This window comes from Acanthochromis polyacanthus, chromosome 9, assembly GCF_021347895.1.
Source record: "Acanthochromis polyacanthus isolate Apoly-LR-REF ecotype Palm Island chromosome 9, KAUST_Apoly_ChrSc, whole genome shotgun sequence".
In the NCBI taxonomy this organism is placed as follows: Eukaryota; Metazoa; Chordata; class Actinopteri; family Pomacentridae; genus Acanthochromis; species Acanthochromis polyacanthus.
The window spans coordinates 33,899,925-33,917,608 of NC_067121.1; the positions used below are offsets into that span (position 1 = coordinate 33,899,925).

The 17,684-nt window shown below is 41.0% G+C and overlaps 2 protein-coding genes across 2 annotated transcripts; both read left to right on the plus strand.

Moving 5' to 3' along the window:
- Positions 1-1,845: 1,845 nt before the first annotated feature.
- casq1a (calsequestrin 1a) lies at positions 1,846-10,677 on the plus strand. The gene is made up of 11 exons (XM_022197148.2): positions 1,846-2,322; positions 5,697-5,790; positions 5,958-6,058; positions 6,211-6,322; positions 6,613-6,686; positions 7,807-7,937; positions 8,029-8,074; positions 8,248-8,302; positions 8,597-8,697; positions 8,837-8,911; positions 9,613-10,677. Exons 1-11 carry the CDS (start codon positions 2,086-2,088, stop codon positions 9,967-9,969), a joined length of 1,383 nt encoding a protein of 460 aa, XP_022052840.1. The 5' UTR covers positions 1,846-2,085; the 3' UTR covers positions 9,970-10,677.
- A 3,575-nt stretch (positions 10,678-14,252) lies between these two features.
- Positions 14,253-17,535, plus strand: si:rp71-1g18.1 (uncharacterized protein LOC559922 homolog). Its single transcript, XM_022197161.2, has 4 exons — positions 14,253-14,635; positions 14,917-15,038; positions 15,207-15,300; positions 16,072-17,535. The coding sequence occupies exons 1-4, from the start codon at positions 14,389-14,391 to the stop codon at positions 17,040-17,042; spliced, it is 1,434 nt and encodes a 477-aa protein (XP_022052853.1). The 5' UTR covers positions 14,253-14,388; the 3' UTR covers positions 17,043-17,535.
- Positions 17,536-17,684: the final 149 nt, after the last annotated feature.

Consider the following 17,684-nt stretch of genomic DNA (forward strand, 5'->3'; position numbering starts at 1 on the left):
CTATTTTGAAGTAAATCAAGTGTTACAATATGTTTAAGTATTGGCGGTCTGTTCGAGGAGGCTCACGCCTCCAATAAAGCAATACAGAAAGAAGCATATTCATAGTCTGCAACGCCATGTTTTCTGTATTAAATCATTTATACAGCAGCATATCATGGACACTGGATGTTAATGTGTGGTGAACTGATAAAACAAGAATTAAAGCAGATCCATATTCCTAAGATTGATGTAGTACTAGAGCTACTGCCTCGCCGCTGTATGCATCTACCAACTAGTCAAGTTTACATCCACATCTGTCCAGATGTGACCTTTGACCTTTTTGAAACACAATGGCGTCACTTCAACAGTTAAACACCTGATATGAAATTGTGCCATAACTGTTAATTCTTGAGTTTGGGACAAAACAATGCTGTGAGCTACAGTGCAGCCTGCATAAATTGACCATTAATATGGATGATTGAAAACTAGTTTTCTGTACATCAAAAGGAAAATCAGCAATGAGGGATGAAAGGCTGAAAATTGTTGGTGCACCTTTTGCTTCACTTTATTGTGATGTCACAGCATGTCTGTTCGATCAACACCTCCTGTGACATCAGTATTTGTTTTGTTTTTTTTGCAGAAAAGTGACACATTTAGAGGTTCAAGATCTGCAGATTGTAAAAAGGTAACAGCAAAGTAATTGCAGTACATTTGAAAGCATAAAATCGTCAACTGTGATGTCTGGATGAAGCATTTTTTTTATGATTCAGTTTATTCACTTAATCCACACATGCTTCAGCTGGCTGACTTTTTAAAATTTTTCTTTTTATCATTTAGGCTAACACACTTTCAACTTTCATTTTGAGCCTCTCTAGCTTGTCCTTTTGTTAGAGGACTACAGTAACACAGTAAACCATAACAGAGATTTTTCAGCCGACCACCTAACATCTCCACACACTCTGCATCTTTTATCCCCTTCACTTATCTTAGATCTTTCTGCTTTATTACTGTAAAGGCTAAGACGTCTTGTTACAGAAAAGAGGGGTGTGTCACATACGTGTGTGTGCTGAGACCAGCGAAGAAGTATTACGATACCACATAGCCCAGATTTATTTATAGTGTGCCTCTTCCCTTTCAATTTGTAAAGCAATATCACATGCGATCAGCTTAAGCAGACATGCACACATTGCACAGGACACACGTGTGCTGTGTGTATCAGGTTCAGACTCGGGAAGATTCAGAAAACTGCCGCATGCCCCCTCTGTATAACTCTATGTTTCACTTTCTTCTTGAGTCAGGGCTAAGTGACACCTATGCACCGAATCCTCAGCAGGTGCACCACCCTCTCCTCTCCTGGCTCTCCATGTCCCTGACTGACCCAGCCTCAAATTCTAGCGCTGCAGCGATGCCAGCAGAAGCAAATTAGACACCAGCACCCCCTCCTGATATGTACTTCTCTGTCCTACATCCATTATTTTTAGCTGGGATCCAAGCCTTCATCTTCACTTAATATGGGAAAAGAGTGCCACATATTTGCAGCCGCCCCCCTAAATCCATCATATCATTCTTCTTCTTCGGATGACACAAACAAACTCGCACATTCACAAACACACATTTCCTCTTTTATCTCTTTAATTCTTCTGCTCGGGCATCCTCGACCTCCATCACCGCCTTTCCAATGTTCTGTATCCAGACAGAAAGAGAGCAGGCTGGTCCTCTTCCTCTCACTCCACCCACTCTAACAGGTCTGTAACATACACTCAAGCACATACGTACACACCTACACGCAAAGCTGTCACCCCAGCAACCGCCCCGGCCCTGCCTCATCTTTCTCATGCTCGATTACACCCCACATAGACACCGGACTCACACCTATGTCAAACTTAGCCCAACCCCTCTTGCACCCTGTGCCCCACTGCCAGTTGCCCATGTGGGGTTTTTAATAAGGTGGATGCAGGAGTAGGTCTTGCTCTCTTCTGGGTGACGCGGATTGGAAGGGATTCTTCATACTTTCATCTACTTGTTTTGCTTCTCTTTTTTTTTACACCCCACCTTCATTTACTTCCTGACACTGTAAATACATCTACATTATCTTAGAGAGGAGCCATGAAGTGGACCTGGGTGCTTGTGGCAGTCTTGCTGTCCTTTGGGGCGCTATCGCTGGGCAAGGAGAGCCTGGACTTCCCTGAGTATGATGGCAAGGACCGCGTGCACGACCTCAACGCCAAGAACTATAAGTCTGTGATGAAGAAGTACGACGTCATGGTGGTGTACTACCATGACCATCCCGGATCCAGCCGCGTCGCCCAGAGACAGTTTGAGATCGAAGAGTTGGCCCTTGAGGTGGGTTGAGACGAGAACTGTGGGTAGAATATGGAGGATAGCTTTCTGATGAGGAAGGAGAATGCTGATGCTAAGATTCTGGTTGGAGATTCTGGAGAGTTTTGACAGTTTAGTTTACTTTGGGTGAGCAGATTCAAAATGAAGCAGACGTGAAACATTCAAGTGATGCTGGTTAAGGAATTGTGATATAGTATTTATGCTTATATATGTACTTATGTTGCAAGTTAAAACAGATTGTAGAGGCTACCTGTGGAAAAATGGACATATATTTGCATGTTTGGCAGCAGATGTGTGCATTTTTGGGGCGAAAATGGACACAGGAGATGTTATTATGGTGGAAAACTGATTTGTTGGATTCAGAAAATGCTGATTGGTGAAGTCTGAAAAATGTGTTAGAAGCCAATGATGTGTCGTCAGTGTGGGTGAAGAGCTGAGCTGTGAACACCCAAGATATCACTTATTCTGGCAAAGGCTGGGCCTGTGTATAATGTGTGTGTGCATCTCTGTGTGTGTGTGATGGAGGGAGGGAGCTGATGCACTTAACACACTTGCTGATCACACCTTAAGCCTCCTGTCAGCTTCAACACTCAGCAGTTTGATGGCATTCCTCACAGAAAGTCATGATGTCATCCTTCAGCTCAAAGCTTCAATCTGAGCTGACAAAACATCAGCTTGTCACATAATCTCACACCACACATCCCATAAAAAGTTATTTTTGCCACAAGTTGATTCAACATTTGTAGTTACACAGGAATTTTCCACAGAGAGCAAATTTAAATCTACACAGCAGAGACCAAACAGATTCTTTATGCAGACTTTATATCATTAGAAGAACTCTTCAAGCACTGATCGTTGCAACTCTAAAAAAAAAAAAAAAAGTCATCGGGGTGATGACTGATTTATGGGACATATGTTTTATTGCATTTGGCCTGGCTCATGTACAGTGTAAAGTAAAGGCAGTGACCTTATACTCTTCTTGTATTATGGTGTTTTACAGAGAGTTGCAATGACTGCTGGTGGCTCCTTTTAGAATTGACATGCAGAACATCTATTCTAAAAAACAGTCTTGACATTTACAGCCTAACTCCAAAACAGAATTGGGCATCTAGTCAGTAAGAATGAAATAAGGGGCACTCGGCAGCTCCTAGAAAATATTTCTGCTCTTTCTCTGACTCAGATGTGATCATGTTACAACTTCAGCGGTGCCCAAACAAAATAGCATTATGTGCAGCAAAAGTTTTCACCGGCTAAATGCGGCAATCCGTAAGTTATAGGTGTATCATGTCGGGTTTAGGAAATAAATGAAATGGGATGAAGGGGGATAAAAATAATATTCATGGAGAGGAAAGCATTAATAACCAAAACAGAAAGTGAGAAAGAGCGAGAGACATGAGAGAGGCTGCTCTGCTTAGCGTATCACCTCATCTCCGCTGCCTCTTGTGCCTCTGTATGGGGCAGTAGGGCTCAGCGTTGGGGCTGCAGGCCAACGCTGGAGCTACTGGCTCCAGTTGTGCCGCCTCAGCTCCGTGCTATGATTGACACCTGCAGTACTGTACTTGTCAGCGGATCCCAGAGCGCTGAGCATCACCGCCACCTCGCCAAAATAGTCCCTGGGCTGGTGTGGCTCCTGGTGCTATATTTACCCCCAGAGCTGCTTTTGTGGTGGATTTCCAGCTCCCCGAAGGCTTGTGTTTCTCCTTATGAATGTATTATGATTTACATTTAATGAGATGTTATTAATAGCAACAGGCAACGGCAAAAAGGTGCAAAATTTCAGAGGTCAACTTTGTCTGTGGGGGTTCGAGAAAGTCAAATGAAATACGTCATGGTGACAGTGAGGAAGTCATAATTAAGTGCTTTCTCCTTCAGTCATTTGGAACTGATGTGGTTGTTGAAGTGGCCACCCATGTAGGGCCTAGGCGTTGTTGTGGAAGGTGCTTCATCACAAATGCTAGTTCCATTTCGACTGGAACACCTACTTTCTTGAGAATAAATGCATTTTAAAGTTAAATTAGCACAAATGAAAGTGTATATTGTGTTAATCATTTTTTACTTTAGAAATCGAAATAGGAAAAACATCTACTGCCCAATGGGAGAGGAAATAATGTTCACAACCATCACATATCACTGCAAGACTGTTAGATTTTTGGTAAATCTTAGCTAAAGTACCTGAAATTGTAGAATGTATTTCTGAGGTGCAGTTTCTGCGGTTGTGTAGCTGGAAGAAATTCAGATATGAAGCTATGAAATCTCATCCCACATACTGAGTCTGCTGGTGTAACTTTACATGTAGAGGTTCAGATGCTCCAAAGAAGTGAAATCGCTCCCGATACTGCAGAAACACAGTCTGAACACCAAGGTCCAAAAACAACTTAGCATGTTCTATATAGCGAGGACTAGCAGATATAAATGCAATAAATCACTTCTATCATGTTTCTACTTTATTTACTGCTTTTTACATATTCAGTCTAAAAAGAAAACAAACACAAAAGTTTGGCTTTCAACTTTTGGAGGACAAACTGACATGAATATCCAAGCCTAATATGCTGGTTAAAAATCACAATTATAAAATGCTCTTATTCATGCTGACTTTTTAAAAATTTAAATTCATCTTTAAATATATCATTTAGTGTTAAGACTTAATCCCCAGACTTTGAGAATTTTATTTTAGCTGATAGAAATGCCAAAAGGTTGATGTCTGCAAAAAAATATTCAAAAAAGAAACTAAAATTCCTATAGAACAAAAAACACTTGCTTTGCTTTAGTGAACTAAATGCAGTATATACTTTTGTATTATACAGAATTTAAAAGATTTTTTTCCTCCTTACATGCTGCTCAGTTGCAAACTGTGAACTGCTTTGCCCCGCCAACCTGCAACTTCAATCAAAGAACTCCTCAGAATCATGTGCACAACAAACTGCAGGACGGCCTAGTTAGTCTAACTATTTATGCCAGTAAAAGCAGCTGCTCAAGATCTCTGACACTAGCGTGCATGTGCGTGTGTGCGAGAGTGCAAGAGTGTGTTTGTGTGTGTGTGTGTGTGTGTTTTTTACCCTTCAAATGCACTGAGATGGTGCTCAAACCACTTCCTCAATGCCGTTGGTCTGTCAGTACGGCGCTGCCATTGGTGCAGCCGACTGTCAGTCATGAGGTTCAAGTTTCATACAGATTTAGAAAGTGCATAAGCAGCTCTCTGAAAAGCAGGCTTTTATGGTAATGAAACTACTGAGTGAGACAGCTTTTTTAAAAGGTGTAAACAATCGTGTAAAAGTCTTAGAAAATGCATAAAATGCATTCATTCACGGCTGCATTCCCATGTTTTTGAAATGACGAACTAGAATCAATACTTATGAAGGAATGTGTTTGTTTTACAGCTTGCAGCCCAAGTCCTGGATGAGTTTGATGATGAGGATATTGGAGTTGGTCTCATTGATGCAAAGCTCGACAAGGCTGTTGCAAAGAAGTTAGGTAAAATCAGTTAGTTAATTATGCAAAAAACCGGACTAACCAGTATCCCAACCTGAACTAACCTGACCAAATAGAGATAACACAGCACTATTTTGCAATGGGGTTTGGGTTCTTGGAGCAAAAGAAATGCATGTTGAAAGTCAAACAAGTCTGTTCTTTGTCTCCAGGCATTGAAGAGCCCGACAGCATCTTCATCTTCACAGACGATGAAATCATAGAGTATGATGGCGAGCTTGCAGCAGACACTCTTGTGGAGTTCATCTATGATGTTCGTGAGGATATAATCTCACAGTTAATAGCCTGCCTTATTTTAGCGGACAAAATGTCTCTAAATACCCATTTGCTTTCTGCAAAAATGAGCCACTTAGTCTTACAGGGTTTTTTTTTCTCTTTTTGCTGTCATTTCCATTTCTTCAACAGGTTATTGAGGACCCAGTGGAAATTATTGACAATAGTAAGGAACTGAAGGGCTTTGAAAACGTCGAAGAGGACATCAAACTGGTGGGCTACTTTAAGAGTCACAAGTCAGAACGTAAGAATCTGTACTGTGATGGCATGATAACCTGTTTCAGTCTCTTTCTTACAGTTGCTTTTTCACATAATTGCCAATAATTAGATATAAATGCAACAGCCTCATAGATGTAAGATCATCTTCATAATGCTTACTGCTATTTTAAATTGCTGCTTTATTTTTCAAAGTGAGTTTCACTGAGCACACAAAGAGCAACAGTAATAATGAGAACAAAAAGTCTACATTCTTAGATATTTCATACTGGGAGCCGAGGTACTGAAACAACTTCATGGATGCCTGTAAAATTTCAGATTTTGAGGCTTTTGCTGATGCTGCTGAAGAGTTCCATCCTCACATCCAGTTCTTTGCCACATTCAATGCCAAGGTGAGTAATTATGGCATATCCTTTTTTTTTCTAAATTGAATTTTGGTGTCTTTATTTCTAAATTATCACAATAAAAACATACAATAAAAGTAAGATATGATGCTGTAGAGTTTTATGACCAGAAATGGCTAATTCTGCTTTGGTAAAGTTAATTAAAGACATCAGCCATGCAAACTGTCATTGTAACAGTTCTCGAAAGCTGGATTTTTTTAAATTGATGGAAAACTCCGTCGAAATTATTATAGGGAAATTACTATAGGGATTGTCAGACACGTGAAGAAGGGAAACATAAAAAAATCTGCGTGAAAAGTAATAAAATTATTTCCTAAAGCTGCATTAATGATTTTTTTTCCAACCTGAAAACACATCTGATATATTATTAGCTTAGCTATTACAGCAAACATGTTAGCAATCAGTTCTCTACTTAAAAATACAGCACACACCAGTTGGTGCTGGGTAAGAAACTGTGGGTCCAGGAGTGAGCCTTGGGGCACTCCAGAAAGATGTCTTTAACATGTAGTCATGCTTCAGAGAAATAAATGTCTTCAAAATCAAAATCATAGAATAACATCCTCATTTCTATATCTGTCTGTATATTCTATATATTTGACACTTGAAGGCAAGATTACACATTTTGTAATATAATAGTCAGTAACTAGGCAGGTCTAAAAATTAATCAAGTGCAATTTATTTTGTAGACTTCACTTTAACTTGTTCTATTTTTTTAGTTTGTTAAAAACTTATGGCACAGAAAATTAAAAGAAACAGGTGAAATAATGGATAAATAACAATCTTGCCAGAGGTCAGTAATATTATCCTTTAATTCTCAACAGCAAGCATGGATAAAAAGTTACCCAGAGCTTTAAACTATCCTCATTCAATAATGAAATAAATAGGAGCAATAAGAAGTTGACAAATACGAGTATACAGAATGTCCACCTTTGAATCCTGAGCATTAAAAACCACCTTTGATGGGTCACTGTGAAAAACACTGTTGGTCAATTACTTTTAGAAAATAATTCTGTTCTCAGAAAGTTGAAGCAGGCTAGTCGTGAAATATTTAGCAAAAGTAATACATCCTTTGTGCTCAGATGACTAATGCTTTGGTCCTGGGCTACAGATCGCCAAGGCTCTGGAGCTGAAGCTTAATGAGGTCGACTTCTATGAACCCTTCATTGATGATCCAGTGCTCATCCCTGGAAAACCTTACTCTGAGGATGAACTGGTGAAGTTCATTGAAGATAATGACAGGTAAGTCCCAACAGTGCTTTGCTACATGAGATAAAAGCTTCTGAATTAATAACAAAATACATTAAAATCTAACTGATCTATGCTTCTCAAGACCAACCCTGAGGAAGCTGCAACCCCACAACATGTACGAGATCTGGGTAAGAACTTCAACAACTGCAGTGGATAGATGAATCTGTTGAGCTAAACTAGGCTTAATGAGATGATAACTTCAGAAAGATTTAGGAATTTCCTGAAATTGTAAACTCTGACTAAAATCTAACTTCAACAAAGTAGTCCCTGTGGGTTCAGTTTGTCTTCATTCTCTCCACAGGCTGACGATGTCGACGGTGAACATATCATTGCTTTCGCAGAGGAGGCTGACCCAGGTAATGGAACTCTCAATTAATGACAATTTCTTCTTCTCATCCAGTAAGGCAAACTAAAACTAGGGGTGATAAAGTATTGATAGAGCCATAAAATATCATCTTCTATGGTCATACATTATTTAGATACCGGACGAGGAACAAAATTTGTATTCGTTGATTTATTGCAGATGATTGTCTTGCAGTCTCTCGCAAACCCCTGATGTTATAGTACACTTTGTCAGGGCCAACAAATTGTGAAAATTTTGTATCTTGAATTATTTGATTTTGACTATGATCTTCCTCTCCAAACCTCAGATGGTTTTGAGTTCCTGGAGATCCTGAAGCAAGTGGCTGAGGACAACACCGACAACCCTGACCTCAGCATTGTCTGGATTGACCCTGACGACTTCCCTCTGGTAAAAATGAGACATGGTGCAATATGGTGCAATGAATGGCACAGAAAAATGCCATTCATTGAGTAAGAAGATAACCTTTTAAATGATTGACATAATTGGTGACAGCGGTTCCTGACCTTTCACCAAATTCCTTCTGCAGCTTCTCCCTCACTGGGAAAAGACTTTCGGAATTGACCTGTCCCACCCTCAGATCGGTGTTGTCGACGCTGATGATGTGAGTATTTCTTTTCTTCATTGATCCACATTTCTGTGGTTAGCTGCACTATATTGCTATGTAAATATACATGTGCACCCAAGGTTAGGTGTAAGCTAGACAAGTTTGTTCATAATGGTATTATGCACCATTGAAAAGTAAATTTCAGTTGCAAACAGGAATGGTGAGGCCCCAACATGGCTTTTCCATGTCTTAAAGAAGGGTCTGAGAAAATCTACTTCATATAATTAAATTACTGTGCTTGCATGTTGGATACAGCGAATCCTTTTGTCTCCTTCCCCACACTGAAGCTGGTTGAGGCAGAGAGCTTCCCTCCCTGAGTCTGATTCTGCCAGAGGTTTCTTCCTGTAAAAGAGAATTTCTTTTCTTCTCACTTTTATCAAAGAGCTTACTCAAAGTCACTTGTTTGGATTTGTTGGGTTTCTCTCTATAATATTTTACAGTCTTACCATGTAAAGTGCCATAAGATGACTTAGAGCTTAAGTCTACAATGCACCAGTATGTTTGTACTAAGACAACAGAACCAACATGATAAGCACCAATCAATCTTCAAACTGCCACCTGACAGGTGCCCCGTGAGGTGTACTTGTGCTGGGTGCGAGCAGCTGAAACTTCATTCATAAGAATATTGCTCCACAGACTATCAACTCCACAGAGAATCCACAGCTGAGTGATTTTTCTTTGTTATTTTTGCTGTGCAGGCCGACAGTGTGTGGCTGGACATGGACGATGGCGAAGACTTGCCCTCTGCTGATGAGCTGGAGGACTGGATTGAGGATGCTCTGTCAGGTGAAATCGATCCTGATGATGATGATGATGATGATGATGATGATGATGACGACGATGACGATGATGATGACGACGATGATGACGACGACGATGATGATGACGACGACGATGACGATGATGACGACGACGATGACGACGACGACGACGACGATGATGACGACGACGACGACGATGACGACGACGATGACGATGACGATGATGACGACGATGACGACGATGATGACGACGACGATGACGATGATGATGATGATGACGATGATGATTACTAAATCATTAAGTCATAATTTACTCGTTAAGTCTGACCAATGCAGTTTCAAGAGTCAACATCATTTACTCTATCAAATCATCATCTTTTGTAACAAGTTCTTACGTTGAACTCGTCAGCTCATTTTGATATCTTTTCATCATCCTCTCTCTGCATCCCACAGAACAATATTCCATTACCTGTTTATCCCTCCCCTCTACACATATTCACCAATCCTTCATGTAAGAAAGTACTCTCTAAGATGCCACAGTGCCTTTATTCCCACATGTAACACTGTCTGGTACAATAAAAAAAGAAATTCTTTCAAAACCTTGCCATCTACTGCTATTGATTTTTATATTATTAAAGTTTTTATTTTCCTAAGTACTGGAGAGGTTGCATTGTTTTATGCATTATGTCTGAGTCCATCTGTGGAGTCTGTTGCCGTTTGAATGTCTTTTATTTGTGTTCACAAATTTTCTTGTTTTCCCCAGTATTGAAACAACTGAGGTCAGATCCAAGGGTGCTAGCAGGCTTTTCTGTCGGGTCCTAAGTATCACCCGCCTGCTCTGTGAAATCAATGTAATGCTGTACACTGAAAGTGCTGTACATCATATGGATGTTTTCTACAATGATGACTTATAATATCTACAGCAATATTCTATTTTTGTAACAAGAGACATTTAACGTACTGTAAAGTCTTAAATAAATGACCGCTTGGACAGAAACCCCACTACTGTATAGTTTTTAAAGATGTGTTTGTGTGTGTATGTGATGATAGAAAGTAACTGATGTATGTGTGAAATGTAAATGATAGTAAGTGTGTAATGATTTACAATGCATGCTGATTTGAAAATATCTTTACCAAATAAAGTGCAGAAAGGCTAGATACAAAGTAGACAGAAGTTTGTTTCCAAATAGTTAGTAGACATTTAAAGCCACTAAGAAAGAGATGCCATCAGCACCCCCTTGTGATATGTAGCAACACTACTCACTATTCACCCCCTTCAAGTCAGTATTTAGTAGATGCACCCTTGCCTACCATAACAGAATCAAGCCTGTGTGGACAGATCTCATGTATGGCCTGTTGTCGAGAAGCAGCCCCAAATCATGATGATGCCACCACCATGCTTCTCTAAGAGGATAATATGTTTTTCATGATGTGCAGTGTTTGGTGTCCATCAAAGAGAGTGTCTAGCCTGATAGCCAAAAAGCCGAATTTTGGTCTCATCATTGCATAGAACCTCATCCCACGCGACTCCAGAGTCTCCCACATGCCTTGTAAAACTGCAGTTGAAATTTAATATGAGTGTTTTTCAACAACATCATTTTCTTTATTTTCTGCTCTTCAAGAAATTTTTGATGAACAACCCGAGCAAGTAGTAGCATGGACAGTTTTCTCATCTCTACTGTTGGGTGTCGTGGTGGCCTCTATCACTAATCTCTTTCTTGACAGTCCCTCAAGTTGTTTGAGGACCACCTGCTCTAGTCAGGTTTACACAAGTCATGGTTTTAACCGTATCCCAAGTAGTATTTATTTCCGTCTCCTGACTTATGCTCTTCAATAATCTATTCACAGAGTTGCAATCAGGTCTCTTTTATTGGAAGGACTTACTGGGACTTTTCCACACCGATGTCCTTCTCTTATCAAGAGCTGTACTTTCCGCTACTTGCTTACAGACAGGTTTGCTTTTATTATGACAACAAACAGCATTCTTCCTCATTTTTGTGAACAGAATTCAAAGAAAAGGGAACAAAAAATAAAATTTGACTCACTACAAAGTTGCATGTTCAAATGTAAACTAAGAGTAAAGTAGGTCCTGTTCTCCAGGGGTTGCAAAGCATGCATTTACAAACTTACTTTATTATTTTGTAACTTTATTTCAATGATGAATATGTCATTTATTGGAAGGAGAAACTTTTGCTGAGTGCACCATCAGGCGATGCACTTTGCAGTGTCATTTTGGTCTGCCAGGTTAAGCCTGGGTCCCTTTGACTGCATCTGGACAACTTCAGTTAACTAATGTTTTCTGACTGGCCAGATGTGATTCCTTAAAAATCAAAAAATAACTGGGGAGGCTGAAGTAAAGTGTTATAAGGACTTCAACCAAAGTTAACCTGCTCCAGTTTAGGGAAAGAAGGATGACAGACAGACAGATCTACCTACCTACATAATCATTAACCGACTAAAGTCAAGTGAAATGCAGTAAAATAAACAAATCTTGAAATCTGTTCAGATTTATTTATAGTAATCAAACAAGCTGTTGGAAGCAGCTGTAACACTGATCACAGTGACCTCTCTCATAATGAACCAACATTCATGGGAGCCAAGACTGTAAAAACTTGTTCTTCCAAACATAAAAATGTATTTGTGGACTCACATTGGATTAACCGGTATATCAAAATACCTCATGTTTATTCCACAGCTCCTTTCATTTGTTTTAGACTTCATCTTTACTGTTAAAAGAAAGAATTTGCGTGTGTGTGTGAGAGAGAGCGAGAGTCCTGGGTTGCAATCAGATAGTCCAAAAAATTACAGCTTTTCTTAACTTGTGTAGAAAATATCTTGAGGTCAAGGAAAGATGGGAAGAACAGTAGAAAAACTGTGCTAAAAATATACTAATGATAAACTAATCTATTATTTTTATTAAACATACTGCTAGTTTAACACTGGTTTACACATTGCTTTCATGTGCGAAATAAATGAGTTGTACTAATTCATTCACTTTGAATGAATAAAAATGATTCAAGCATCAATCCCAGGCCCTGAAGGATAGAATCACCAAAGATTGAGCCAGATCAGATTTAAGGAAATGCTGCTGCTTACACTCGTGACACACCAACACTCATTGCTGACACACATACAATACATACACGCACGCACACTGCATGCACACTCACACTTATTTGGTACTGAAGACCACTTCACACTCCCAGTCATGAGAAGTCCTTGTGAGAACAAAAGCTGTTGTGTCTAAGAACTGATAAAATAGACATGACTGGAGTTGGTGTGTCATTGAGAAACTGTGATAATATTACACACTGCCTGGCCAAAAAAAAGTCGTCACCTGGATTTAACTAAGCAAATAGGTAAGATCCTTCATTTCCATAATTACTGCAGTGATGAATACGTTTCAGCTGCAACAACTTCTTTAACCCTATAGCTGATGCAGTGAGGAGCTTCTCCTTTTTTAAACAACCATGTTGGAAGACATATCCTGTGGTCATGGAAAGGATGTTATTCTGTCTCAGAAGGGTCAAATTATTGGTCTGCATCAAGCAAAGAAAACAACTAAGGAGATTTCTGAAACTACTAAAATCAGGTTAAGAACCGTCCAAGGCATCATTAAAACCTGGAAAGATAGTGGAGAATCATCATCTTCGTGAAACAAATGTGGTCTGATGAGTCCAGATTTACCCTGTTCCAAAGTGATGGGGGCATCGGGGTAAGAAGAGAGGTGGATGAAGTGATGCACTCATCATGGCTAGTGCCTACAAGCCTGTGGGGTTTAGTTTTATGCTCTGGGGTAGGTCATGTTCAGCAACGTTATGCTCCCAAAGAATGAGGTCAGCTGACTACCTGAGTATACTGAATGGCCAGGTCTTTATATCAATGGAGCTCTTCTTCCGTGATGGCATGGACATGTTCCAAGATGACGATGCCAGGATTTATGGGGCTCATATTGTGAATGAGTGGATCAGGGAGCATGAGATGTCATTTTCACTCATGGATTGTCCTCCACAGAGTCCAGACCTCAGCCCCATTGAGAATCTTTGAGATATTTTGGAGAAGACTTGTGCAGTGGTGCGACTGTCCAATCATCAATATAAGATCTTGGGGGGAAAATTAAATCTCTGGACAGAAATAAATGCTGTGACACTGCATAAGCTTATCAAAAATAATAATAAATTAATATAGAATTTGTTAAGAAATTATCATAATGAACATAAACAAACATTAGTTTTTTGCTTTTAATAAAAATGTATGCAAGATATACCCCATGGAGTTCAAAAGTCCCTCAGTTATATACTGACCCAAATAAAGATTTTATTAAGAATACAAAAAATCCATTCTCATATCCAGACCTTAACATTTTTAATGAAGATGACTCTCTTCAGTGCTTCCAATATTCGAAAAACACAAATAAACAGACACAGCAAGCCATAAAAGAGAGGATTAGGCTTTAAAAAAACAGGACAATGTTGACAGGCATGACTTATTTCTTGCAGTTTCGGTTCCTTTAAAGATTCGGCTCCGCCCTGCGCAGCATGGAGCTAGCTGCTGCCTCGGCATCTGCTGCGCATGCGCAAGCTCAGGACACGCCCCTTCTTTCTGCAGCCATGTGGTTGTCGTTGGTAAATACGAACGTCCACTAAATTTTTTTTGAACTTCAGCTTCCCTGTGAGTTTTAACTGTGACTCCTGCGCGGCCGGAGCAGCCAGAATGTCGGCGGACGTGGTGAACCTGGAGGCGCAGGTGGAGTCGGTGCTTGGGGCGCTGGTGAAAGCGGCCACGGCGGAGTTAACCAAACTGTTCGAGAGCAGGTACCGAGCCGCGGCGGTGGAAGCGGGCCGCAACGAGCACCAAAGGGAAAATGAAAGCCAGAAGACACCGGAGCGTTTACCGAAAGGGGACACGAAGCGCAGCATCGGAGTGCAAGTGGACATTTTTCCACCGCTGGAGCTTTGTGGTAGGTTGTTGCTACCACAAGCTCTGTTGGAGCTGCGACATCCTGCTTCGGCTGCAGCGAGGAATGAATTGAGATTTGCTAAGTTTACGTGTAAAGGAAAAAAGTTTTGCATCATCAGTACACAATTTGCTTGATGCATGTTTGCATATCTTGCATGCATTAAGCCTTCCTGGGTATTTCTTCCCCCTGAACTCCTGCAGAATGCTGCCCATTGGAAAACTACTGCTGCTGAGGAATGTGTGTTTTTCTGCTTGAACCCCCTCCCCCTCTCTTCTCTATAGATCCTTTCCTCTCAGATGGGGAGTGGAAGGAGGTGGTGGTGGAGGGGTGTCTGCTTCCTTCAGAGATCCTGGCTGAACATAATGGCCACGCTGACCTCGAGTGGTCCCCTCTGAAGGATGAGGTTAGTGGGAATTTACTGCGCTGCAAGTCAGCAGTGGAATGAGCAAGAACAGGCCTGGTGAAACTCGTCTTCTCATAGCACCATTCAACATATTCTCTGTTTGGAAGGTATGACCCTCATTGCATTGAATGCACTCTATACATGCAAATTTATCTCTTTGTAAATCAGCTTGTGGCAGAGCCAGTGGATAAGGTGGAGCTGAGCGACTTTAAAGCAGAACATCAGGCAGGTGGTGACGCTCACACTGAAGTTCTTGTGCACGGTAAGAGCTCAATGGCACGATGAGAAATAACTTAATGTTTTAGGTTCCTTGAGGTTCTTGAGGTATTATCATCCAAACATAGCCTCAATTTTAGAAGAAATTTGATGATACGAGCCATTCAGTCGAGTTAAATAGAAGTAAAAGTCAGTCCTACCAGGTGGGATCACTTTCAGATCAGCTCTAGATGGAAATGAGATGCAGTCAGGTTACTGTAAAAGCTGTAAAACTGTAAGGAGCAGTTTAAATTCAACTATAACTAGCAGTATAATAGACTGTAGGTGCTCCATAATCCACACATATCTAAATTCATATTTCACCACACATGTTGCTCAACTTTATATTGTGACTTATAGTTTTACTGCTGCTGTTGTTAGAAGGGCATTTACAGAGCAGTACTTTAAGGTCCATGACTTCTCGCAATTAAAAAAAAAGTGACCCAAAATTGAATTGGTTCTGCTCCACTTCTCCATCAGGGTTCAAGCCATTTGACCTGGCTGTTTGTAATCCTGCTGCTTACATACAAACAAATGGCTCTAAAAACATAACTTCTGTGCCAGGAGTAGTTCCCCTAAAGCTCAATCCAGAGTTGCAATGACAAGATACAGGGCTTGTTAAAAGCAGTTGATATTGACAGTTGTGGCATTATTTATTTTGATCCGATCAGGTGCCCCACGCCTGAGAATATCTTAATTATATTCAGTCAAATTGTACCTAAATGAGAGAAGGAAGGGAATGTGCCAAATCATTCAAAATGTATCTGATCTTTTTCAGTGCCTGCAGAAACATGGACAGAGAAGTCAAATTGTGAATCTACGCAGAGCTCACCAGCGAAACCGAAGCCTCTTGTGATCCAACCAGATACGAGTGACTCCACCTCCGAGGAGAAGGTGAAGTTTGTTTGTCCTTTGATCCTCAGGCCAGAGTCTCCTGCACCCAAAGATGAAAACGTAGAGAAGCCCGTTCAAGCCGAACCTCAGCCAGCCTGCGTCAGTACCGCCAAAGGCACCGCCTACAGTCCATCCCCGTCAGACGGAGCGGTGACTCCTGCACAGGTCGAAGTGTGGGAACGGATCCACACCCCAAAGGAGACGAAGAACTCTCTCCAGATGAAACTGAAACTTGCGTCTCCAGATCAAAAGTTGCTGCGTCCGTGTGCGGTGCAGCTGGTGAATCTGCTCACAGTGCCCGAGTCAGAGATGTTGGATCAGGCTGATGCTGCTAAAGCTCACAGCTCTCACCTGAAAACAGGCTGGCCTCTGCCCAAAGACCTCCGTCGCCATCAAGGTGTGCACACAGGCCACCGCCTCTGCTGCTTCACCCAGTGCGGAAACGGCATTTGGCGCCTCCAAAAAGTCATCGCCCACTCCCGCGACGGATACGCCTGCAGTATCTGTGCCAAAACGTTCAAACGGAGGAAGATTCTCCGGCGACATGAGCGCTTCCACACCGGAGAGAGACCGTACTCGTGCTCAGTGTGCTCCAAGACATTCGCCCTGAGAAAGAGCCTCCGCCGCCACGTCAGGTTCCACACAGGCGAGAGGCCGCACACCTGCACACAGTGCGGCAAAAGCTTCCGTCTGAGAGACAATCTGAAAGCACATTTGAGATTTCACTCTGGAGAGAAGCCTTTTAGCTGTGACTTGTGTGGTAAGATGTTCAGGATCATGAGGAATATGGAGAAGCACAAACTCAGCCAGTGTGATTACTTCGTTCCCTCGTTCAGGACGATCGCTGGCCTGTAGCCTGTTTATGGCAGGCTGCACCGATATCTACCTCAGACTGAAAACACACTGAATTACTTTTCCACTAAAGCTCACATGAAAGTTAAAACAATAAAGACAGAAACTGCGATCCATCTCGATTCTTGACATTTTTGGGCCATTCCAGAAGCGTTATCTTGTTATGACAGTAACTGGGGTTGCAGTTTATGCTGAAACGTTTTTCATTCAACCCATACTACTGATGCTTCTGCCTTTTTTTCCCCTATGTTTTTTTTTTTTTTATTGTTGCCTCTTGTGATTGTGGACCAAAAGAAGAACAATTTTACTAAACTTTCAGCATTAGACTGTCTGAGAAACACACGGTCGTTCTGCAGGGAAATCCCTTTGCACAGTTGAGCAGGGATACGTGCTGAAGCAGTGCTCTGTGGAGATTGTTGTCTTGTAAACAGGAGTAAACACACCAGTAAAGTTTTATGCTTTTATGGCTACACATTAAACATCTGGTGGTACAGACCTTCACCTGTCAGCCTGTTTTCTATCATATACTCTACTGATTGTTTGTTTTTAAAGTCTTTATTCCTTTATACATTTTTTTGTACTTTACACTCATGTATCTTATCATTGAATGTTTGCTTTTTATTCATGATTACTATACTGTCTGTA

Coding starts and splice junctions, on each gene's coding strand:
- casq1a (XM_022197148.2), top strand. CDS start 2,086: ATGAAGTGGACCTGGGTGCTTGTGGCAGTCTTGCTGTCCTTTGGGGCG. Junction 7,938..8,028: donor TTCATTGAAGATAATGACAG/GTAAGTCCCAAC, acceptor ATGCTTCTCAAG/ACCAACCCTGAGGAAGCTGC. Junction 8,912..9,612: donor GTGTTGTCGACGCTGATGAT/GTGAGTATTTCT, acceptor TTTGCTGTGCAG/GCCGACAGTGTGTGGCTGGA.
- si:rp71-1g18.1 (XM_022197161.2), top strand. CDS start 14,389: ATGTCGGCGGACGTGGTGAACCTGGAGGCGCAGGTGGAGTCGGTGCTT. Junction 14,636..14,916: donor TCCACCGCTGGAGCTTTGTG/GTAGGTTGTTGC, acceptor TCTTCTCTATAG/ATCCTTTCCTCTCAGATGGG. Junction 15,039..15,206: donor GGTCCCCTCTGAAGGATGAG/GTTAGTGGGAAT, acceptor TTTGTAAATCAG/CTTGTGGCAGAGCCAGTGGA.